This window comes from Phyllobates terribilis, unplaced genomic scaffold, assembly GCF_046119375.1.
Source record: "Phyllobates terribilis strain yellow unplaced genomic scaffold, ASM4611937v1 Scaffold_8__6_contigs__length_399053987, whole genome shotgun sequence".
In the NCBI taxonomy this organism is placed as follows: Eukaryota; Metazoa; Chordata; class Amphibia; order Anura; family Dendrobatidae; genus Phyllobates; species Phyllobates terribilis.
Window position 1 is genome coordinate 299,679,662 of NW_027362768.1, and position 9,939 is coordinate 299,689,600.

The 9,939-nt window shown below is 45.2% G+C and overlaps 1 protein-coding gene across 1 annotated transcript; it reads right to left on the reverse strand.

Moving 5' to 3' along the window:
- Window positions 1–3,720: 3,720 nt before the first annotated feature.
- CNBP (CCHC-type zinc finger nucleic acid binding protein) lies at window positions 3,721–9,054 on the reverse strand. Its single transcript, XM_073644484.1, has 5 exons — window positions 8,899–9,054; window positions 6,495–6,656; window positions 6,265–6,357; window positions 4,779–4,977; window positions 3,721–4,695 (listed from the first exon to the last, which is right to left on the reverse strand). The coding sequence occupies exons 2-5, from the start codon at window positions 6,637–6,639 to the stop codon at window positions 4,578–4,580; spliced, it is 555 nt and encodes a 184-aa protein (XP_073500585.1). The 5' UTR covers window positions 6,640–6,656; window positions 8,899–9,054; the 3' UTR covers window positions 3,721–4,577.
- Between the last annotated feature and the right edge of the window lie 885 nt (window positions 9,055–9,939).

Genomic DNA, 9,939 nt, shown 5'->3' on the forward strand with positions numbered 1-9,939 from the left:
TGGGGAAGCTATCTGAGCAAAGGTCAGGCGATACTTGATTCTCTACGGAAGGCGGGGGTTTGCATAAACCCGAAGAAACGTGCCATGGACATGGAGGAAGCCAAATACTTGGGTCATGTTGTAGGCAGAGGCGAAATAAAGTCCCAAATAAAATCGAAGCAATCCAGACCTGGCCACAACCCATCTCAAAGAAACAGGTCAGAGCGTTCTTGGGCATCATGGGCTATTACCGCCAGTTTCTCCCTTACTTCGCCATGATAGCCACCTCTTTGACAGACCTCTTTAAAGGGACAAAGTCCACTATGGCTAAGTGGTCTCCAGAAGTTCAGACGGCCTTCCAGGAACTGAAGCTAGCTCTGTGTAAACAGCCAGTGCTGGTGGCATCGGATTTCTCAAAGGAGTTTGTGGTCCAGACGGACGCGTCAAATGTCGGGCTCGGTGCTGTCCTATCACAAGAAGTGAACGGGGAAGAGCACCCCATAATGTATTTAAGTTAGAAGCTGACATCCTGTGAGAAGAATTACTCCATAGTGGAGAAGGAATGTTTGACCATCAACTGGGCATTGGACACTATAAGATCCTACCTCTTAAGCAAGAAATTCAGGCTGGTGTCAGACCATGCCCCACTAAGGTGGATGAGGGAGAAGGGGGAACAATGCCCGAGTGACCAGGTGGTTCCAAGCCCTTCAGGATTTTAGCTTCCATGTAGAGCAGCCCCCACAAGTCACGTTTTCAGGATTTCCATAGTGCTGCACAGATGAGAGAATTCCTGATGCCTTGATGATACTTCTATCACCTGTGTAACACTAAGGAAATGCTGAAAACGTGACCTGTGGGGGCCATGAGGACTGGAGTTTGGGAAACACTGATGTAGAGCATAGGCCCAGGAAACTGCATGGCAATGCTGACGCACTGCTGCGGGTCCACTGCTTGATAGCGGAAGGTGCCAAGCTCCCCGGCTTTGGGTGGGTGGTATGCAAGATGGCTGCCGGACCGGTCCTGGAGGGGAGATATGCATCATCAAGGTTGGTAGCTTCAGTGATATAAACCCAGGAAAGCATGCTCAGGCATGTATAGTGCCGAGAGGGTTAATAGAGGGGATCAAGGCCGGGTTTATGAGCAGTCATAGATGGGTGGGAATGGCTGCTCCCACATCCCCACCCCAGGGGCATGGTTTGGTAAATAAAATGGAGACAAAGTGTCTCATTCAGGGTCAGTGTCTGGAGATGTGTGAATCTCCAGCGTGTCAGTCTGTGTCTGGAGACCTGACCTCCTGTATGGTTTGCTGAAGGTCACGGACCTGAGTGGGCAAACCAGCCTTATTGTATGAACTTTTTTTTTTCTATTTTCACTCTCTGCCGGAAAAGGCTGTTCTTGATTGCCGACGCTGAGCAGTTTATGAAGTCTGAATAAACCTACCTGAACATTATCAAACAGCTTCATGTGCCTACCTCAACCACAATACATTCATACGCGTGTTCATGGTTTACATTTCCTGAAACTCTTAATAAATTAGATATCTTACTTTAGTTAACTTCATGTTTAGAGGAGGTCAAGGGTATCATTAACTAGTTTCATACTGATTATTTACCCTTAGGGTATGTGCCCACAATGCGTCCAGGTCTGCAGCCCAGACTCTGCAGAAGAGCAGCCGGCGGTGGCTTTTGCTCATCTATGCAAATGAGCAGTGCCATTTTCTTATTTTTCACCTGCAGAATCTCCTCATAGGTTGTCTATGGGGAAAGCCCATATGCGGACCTGCCAGAGGAATTGACATGCTGCCGTCCAGAAAGACGTGCCGCAAGTGAGTTTGGGCGGGTGGACGGAGACGCATACTGGACATGGAATTTCTACAAATTCCATCCACTATGCTGTAACATCTGGCCACTGCAGGTTTGACGCTGCATAAGTCTGCAGCGGCTCCAGATCGTGGGCACACAGCCTTAGAATAAGTCAACAAGATCATTGGTTGGGGGAACAGACATCCAGAACCTCCACTGATAAGCAGTCATTTGTCATTGCCAACTATAGCAGCTGTGGTCCTATTTAATTGAACTCCAAAACTTTCTATTTTAGCCTAACCCAATAGACCTAGACCACACGTCAGACTCCGGCCCGTGGGCCAAATCTGGCCCAAGGGTGATTATATTTGGCTCCAGACAACAGAACCACCACCCCTATGTGGGGCCCATTATTCTGTATGGAGGACCAAGGGGGGGGGGCCCATTCTTCTGTATGGAGGACTAAGGGGGGGAGGGAGCCCCATTCTTCTATATGGAGGACTAAGGGGGGGAGGGAGCCCCATTCTTCTATATGGAGGACTAAGGGGGGGGGGGAGCCCCATTCTTCTATATGGAGGACTAAGGGGGGGGGGCCCATTCTTCTGTATGGAGGACTAAGGGGGGGGGAACCCCATTCTTCTGTATGGAGGACTAAGGGGGGGGGGGCATTCTTCTGTATGGAGGACTAAGGGGGGGGGGGCATTCTTCTGTATGGAGGACTAAGGGGGGGGGCCCATTCTTCTGTATGGAGGACTAAGGGGGGGGGCCCATTCTTCTGTATGGAGGACTAAGGGGGGGGGGGGGGAGCCCCATTCTTCTGTATGGAGGACTAAGGGGGGGGGGGGGGAGCCCCATTCTTCTGTATGGAGGACTATTTTGGTTCTCTGTAAGTTTAAGTTCAACATCCCTGACCTAGACGATGTCTGGGCCTCAACATCTGTACTTTAAATCTATGTCCAAACAAAAAAAACTATTTATTTTATTTTTTTTTAAACCTCCTGGACTTATTTTAACAATAGATGACCCATTGAAGATCACTAGAAACTTACCCAAATGATGTGGTAAGGATATTCAAAGGATTGTTTCATTTCGAGTAAGAAAGGATATGATCCAGCTCCCAATTCACATTACCACAATGTGTTATAAATAGTCCTTTTTTATGAACATTTTTAAAAGTTACAGGGAAAATATCACAAAATTAATAATAGGAGGTGACACCTCTAGCAAGAGGTGGGGGGACGGAGGCAGAAATTTTTTTGTAAGCAACCAAATGCGTTTCAAGCGCCAAGCGTTCTTAGGTTTTGGTATCATACCAAAGGCAAAGAACGATACCAAAACCTAAGAACACTTGGCGCTTGAAACATGTCTGGCTACATAAAAAAAAAAAAAAAAAAATGTTTCTGCCTCCGTCCCCTCACCTCTTGCTAGAGGTGTCATCACAAGTTATTAATTTTGTGATATTTCCCCCATAATTTTTTAATTTTTTTCTAAGAAAGGACTATTGGTTTAACACATCGTAGGAATATTAATTTGAAGCTGGATCATATCCTTTGTTCCTCTGCATTGACTGATGTCCTACAGTAGCGTGGATCACGACATTCCCTGCAAGACCAGCAGCATCGAACAAGGGTGAGCTGGTATTTTTTTTTTTCTTTTTACTTATCCACTGTTTAATTTTGACCATTGAATGAAGAGGTGGAGGTGCAGTGTGCTGGTTCTCTGCATTGATTGCAATGCATGTCCCGCCACCTTGCCACTAAGTGGTTGAATGCCAACAAAAACAGGAGGTCCCCGTTCTCAAGATAGATGCAGGTATCACCTGTAGGATCCACACTTACCAAACATTTATGGCATATCCTATGGATAGGTCATAGAAGTGTATGGGTATTTTCTCTGTGTTCAGAGCTAAGCTAGCATAAATAAGTGAATGGAAACAAACTTTAGGCAAACTCCCCTTCCTCCTCCAGCTTTATTGATAGTTTAAAATTACATTTCTATGTTCCAGGACTTCAGTTTCTTTTACCATCTGACTTTAAAAACTGATTACAAGCAAATGAAACTCAAACAGTTGTCTAAAGTGATATAGTATACAAAAATAACATCTTGATTTTCTGTGAAAACATTTCTCTGTAGCTCCTGAACAGCTTACTTTTGCTATATTCATTGATGCATGTTCTGGGTTTTACTCATAACTTCCATGAAAAGTTAAACAAAATGTAAATAATATTAATAAAAAAAAAAAATTATCCAGATCTTTCTTTCACCTGTATCTCCGATTCCAACTCGGTGGCCGCTTTCACCAGATTTGTACAGAGGGCCACTCGCCGACATTGACGTGTTAACTCTGCCTTAGCCCGCTGATACAGATGTAATTGATGTGAAGAACAGCTGAGGTCAGACAATGAGACCATCAAAAATGAAATTTCCAGAAGTTTTCACAAACTCTTCCAGTAGCAGTTCTCCCTTTTGCACAGGCGCTACAATAAACCTGAGAGGGGTCTACTGGTCTGACTCAACTCTTCCCATTCATTTCATCCCAACTCACCAGTGGCACGGAAAGGGGGTTCTTTAACAAAGCATTATACATAACACCTCTACCAAACTAAACATAAACATTTTTTTTTTGTAGTTAAATGCAGGAAGTCGTTTTTTTTTTCCACCCTTTCCTCCTTTTGCACGTCAAGTAAAGCTCACTGGCCTGGGACTAGCTCTATCTGCCAACCTTTGGCCAGTGAAGAGGATTCAGAGAAAATAATACAACCATCAATCAGAAAAAGGAGGGGCGACAAAGGAAATTTAAGCTGTAGCTTCGATCGTGCATTCCCGTGCAAGGTGCCCCGACTCCCCACAGCGATAACAGTTGACTTCGCTGGTCTTGCTGCAGTTGATGGCTACGTGGCCAGTCTCACCGCACCTGTAACGGACCAAGAACAGTGTTGTTAGATTCACACCTAGAAGTAGTACCTCTAACATACGCTCACTGGGATCGCATCTGACCTGTAGCATTTCACTTTGGTGCAGTCTTTCTGGATGTGACCAAACTCTCCACAAGAATAACATTTCTGCTCGTCAGCATGGTCGCAATCTCGAGCAAGATGGCCTGGTTTGCCGCAGTTATAGCAGCACTGCTCCCTTTCTTTCCTTGGCTCCTTGCAATCCTTTGCAATATGGCCACCTCGTCCACAATTATAGCAAGCTAAACATCCACAAAAAAAGGGAAAAAAAAAAAGTTAAAACCAGAGTAACAGACATTAATGTATTTGCAGTTTTAAATATATTAAGAGTAACTAAAGCGTCAAAAGGGTTTTCTTCATATTTCATTGCTTTTATTACAACAAGCCAATCAATGGAGGTCCAGGTACTGAGACCACCACCGATCGCTCAAACTCTCCCCTTCCCCTCGTTTTTATTTAATAAAATCAGTACTCCGCTCTGTGCATGCCTTCTTGTCTGCTGAGCTGGGTGGGGTTTTAATCCATCGGTGGGGCTCAGGACCACTACTGATCTGCTTGTAATTATGAGGGGACTGAAATATGAAAACCTTATTAATAGTTATTCTGTATAGTAGTGCAAGTCATGTAAACCCACCCCAAACCGGAAGTTATAGGCTGCATCACACCCCAGAACTACATAGAAGTTTATACAACTTCTGAGCCAGGGCCTATCATTACATGCCGGCTCAGTGTCTGATCTTGTCGATTATCAGCATTTTAGGCAGTTTTTACTCTAAACCCAGCACTGGAAAGTAATCGTCACGCTTACACCGGGTTCAAATGGCTGTATTGAAATACGGGCCAGTGACTACCACAAATTTCAGCTGTAACCAGCACCTTGAGCTGTCCCACAGATATATGCTGGACCTGCCTTTACATCGTATGCATTATTCTGGTAGGTAAACAGACATGCTGTGATCTGAGAGTAAGGCCAACATGTGAACTGGCATGCTAGGTACAATAGGTGTTTGTGCTCTCTGCCTCGCACAAGAACAGATTATACGCTCCACTGAACGAACCTTTACACCCGTTAAACTAAGTGCAACCAAAATATTCAGTATCATCAAGCTTAGATGACGGACAGCAATTTCACAAAAATTGTGACAAACTAGAGTTAGATTACAGGCTAAGGGAAGTGTCAGACAGCCATGTAACTTGGGTCGCAATGCTCAGACTGGCCGGTGGCTTTCCCAACAGCATGTATTTCTTTGCAGCAGTCACGCTCGGGTCGGGAGAGCCGCCGGCCAGTCCGAACAATGCGTTTAGATTTTTGGCCGAGTTATACGGCCACCTGACACTTCACTAGACAGTAGGAAGGTGAAAATAAAACCACAAATACCCGTTTAATTGCCCAAATAAAGTCAGGAAGGGAAGGCTGTATGTATGGAAGCTTTATTACTCCGCCAGGGACTTGCAGGGTCCCAAAAGTTGGCCCTACTATTTAGCCTCTCATGTTAATATTATCAATCAGGCACCAAACCCGCACTCACCATCTTCTTGTAGATCACAATCCTTAGCAAGGTGGCCAGACTCTCCACAACGATAACAAATGTCTGGAAGAGATGAAGAAATGAATTGGAACCCTATAATGGAGAAGAAAAAAAAAGTATATTAATAAAAACAGCAAAGCAATAAAAAGGCGTTAACAAATAAAAAAAAAAAAAATAATAGGGCCAAACGGTGCAGGCAGCAGCCAAAAGCATAAATTTAATTTGGTTACCTCTTGAAGAGTTAAATCCACCACGTCCACGTCCTCTTCCACCTCGGCCACGTCCACCACCGCCGCCACCACCACCACCACCAGTAGGGCACTCCCTAGCCCAGTGACCGGAGCGGCCACATTTGAAGCACTCGTTACTGCTCATGTTTCAAGAGTCACTTCCTATAGAGAAATATAAACAATAAATATCAGTCATAAGCAAGAAAAAATATATATGAAAAACAAAACAAGCATTCTTAAAAAAAAAAAAAAAAACCACGTAGATCTATATAAAAAAAAGGCTAAAAAAAAAAACCACTGATGAAATAAGATGCAAATCCTGGCTTCCGTCATGTTCAGGACTAACCCCATATGAAAGGGGAATTACAGGTGAGACATGTAATGACGGACAGTCTGCTCTCACTTGTAACACTCGCATTTAAAATAAGCTCTGGAGGTAGATTTTCAGTGAGATCTATGTCTGGCCCATAGATCTTAACAGCTCATTTACATATTAAGAAAAATGTGGATTTCTCTGGAATTAAATATCAGATCACAGATATCAGGGTATCCTTTTATTAAGCTTCCTATGGCCTGATATTGACTGCTTAGGAGCGTTGCTCCGACAGAGGATTGCCTTTAAAAAGTTTTTTTCCCATATAAAAATCCATGGCTGTATAATGCTTACAGAGAGATTCCTGCCTGACATAACTCAGAAAATGTTGATTTTAATATGAGGGTTACACCTGCTTTGTAATATGGACTTTCACAGTAAGTACACCAGCCACATCAGATAAAAGATCTATTAAAAAAGATAGGTACAGTTTATAGGGCAACACTGTGGCTCAGTGGTTAGCACTGCAGCCTTCCAGTGCTGGGTTCCTGGGTTCAAATCCAACCAAAGACCACATCTGCAAGGAGTTTGTATGTTCTCCCTGTGTTTGCGTGGGTTTCCTCCCACACTTGAAAGACATACTGATAGGGAATATAGATAGTGAGCCCCAATGGGGACAGTGATGATATCTGTAAATTTTCTAAAATCAAAAGTGCTGCAGAATATGTTGGCGCTGTATAAATAAAAATATTATTATATTGTGAAATCTTGTGATCCACCTATAAATACAATAAGTTTTATTTATTTTACCGACTTGTATAGCGCCATTAGTTCCACAGAGTTTTACAGACAATATCAACTTAAACTCACTGCCCCCTTACACCTACTCAGGCAACCTGTATTGACTGCAATTAGTTTTTTATATTCAAAGGGGTTGTACAGTGAAGTTACCTATACGCAAAAATGTGTAAGACTGGGGGAGGATCCTATACCAATTGTTACAAAATGGAGCATCAGGCTGAACATTTGACCACTGCTCAATTCATCCTCTATGGGGCTGCTGAAAAAAAGAGAGTGCAGCCTCATAGAAAATGCATAGGGCAGTGGTCGGGATGATGGACGGTTGCTATATACTAATAAGGGTAAAAGTCCCCCTGTGCTGCCGATCAGACCCCCAAGAGATCACATTATTCCATCTCCTGTGGATGAATAACTTGTCAGTTAAGAAAAGATCCCACCTGGGGAACAATATCCTAGAAATAGAACAAGGGGGATAACATGCCGACCCCAAACCAATCCCAAAACCAGGACCCTGGAACGCAGCCCCAGGACACGATCCTCCTCTGCTCCATTCAAGCTGAGTCTGCAGAAGAAGGTCCCAGTCCTCTGGATGGAAGGGAGGGGGTCACAGCTGTCTGGCAAGTTATCACGGTCTTATTTTTGGGTCTAACCCTTTAACAAGGGGGGAATTTTATTATACCTTAACCCAGACACCACAGACCAAGAGCACAGCACTGATGGGGGAGGGGGACAACTATTAAGTGCCATATACTAGTTATAATCTGCCCATAGATATGCGATAGTTATCTGCAGATCTGACACAGACCGAGCTGTTGACAATCCCCTTCTGGGCCTCCTGGGCACAATGCACAGATTCAGCAGGGCATGAATGGAGCGGTCTATCCCCCGCACGCAGGGGAGGCCGCCTGCCCCCGGGGACGCTCAGTGCGGAGACCCCTGTGCCCTCTCCATATATGGAACAGGCGGCGGACCACGTGGTGCAGCAGCAGCTCGCGCCGGAGTTATAATTAGTAATCCGCGGACACAGTGAGCGCCAGACACTCGAGGCCGCGGTGGCGGCAGGATGTGCAGGCCGCAGTGTGAGGAGAGGAGCCACTATCCGCTCTCAGCCGGGGTTGCAGCCCCAAAACACTCAGCCCACACGAGCATGGGCGTCTGGGCCTAGCACCGCGCCCCCTCCTCCGCACTCCCGCCATATGCGCGGACGCTTCTCTTCATCCCTCTCCCTCCCCTAGCTCCTCATAGTCCCCTCTATCCTCCCGCCAGACACCACGTTCGTCCTCCACTCACCGTTAAGCTGCTGTTTATCTCTAGTTCCTCTTCGCTGCGCCACACGCGGTTTGCACACGACCCCAAAATGCCCGTCGAGCTGCGCACGGCGCCCCTCGCGAACCCACCAATCAGCTTTCACAACGCACAGCCACTGCCTCACCAACAACCAATCAGAATCCGCGAAAGGCCCCACAAGAACACGCCCACCGACAGTTTAGATAGGCTGACGCTTGTCAATTAGAACGAACCATTTGTCTTTACGCTATGGGAGGGTGACGCATTCAATGTAAATTGAAAAATAAATAAAGACCGCTTTAATAATAAGGATTATTGTAACTACCAGGTCTGAAGTGACTATTAGAATCTTATTAATCATGTACTTTATCTTCATGATTAGAGAATAAGTATAGATCGATATGTCTTCCCCCACCCCTCTTCCGTAGCTTCAGGGTGTAGAGTAAAGCTATGCCAGATGGTACATTCCTACCACGTGACTCGAGGCGCACTTTGGGGCGGTTCCTGCCTTCTGACCTGTCATTTTACCTCAGTCAGGCGTGGCCGCCATTTTCTGCTTTTTATAAGCAGCTGACTGGTTTCTCCTGAGCTGTTGTCAGCGTGCAGGAGCGCAGGGTTACACGTGCTGTAGGCAGGACTGCAGAAAAACATTCATTCCACCTTGTATTTAGCCGCAGCAGTCATTATGGAGCAGTATCAGCTAACTATGTGAAAAACTCAGAGCTATTAAAGACATATATATATATATATATATATATATAAAATGTTGTGTGAAGCTTTGGGATATCGGCAGGGCTATATTTAGGTGCCATGTTTTACTGGGTGCTGTGTGAGATGGCGCCTGGCAGGTGGCGAAGCCATAAGGAGCGTCTTGTATCAGTTACCAACGAGCTGACGTGTAATCCTCCAATAGCTATTGTAGCGCAGGGATGTCAAACTCATAGAGGGCCAAAATGAAAAACTTGGACAAACTTGTAGGCCAACCAGTATATAGTATAATGGGCCCACATTGCACTCCATACAGTATAATGCCCCACATAGTCC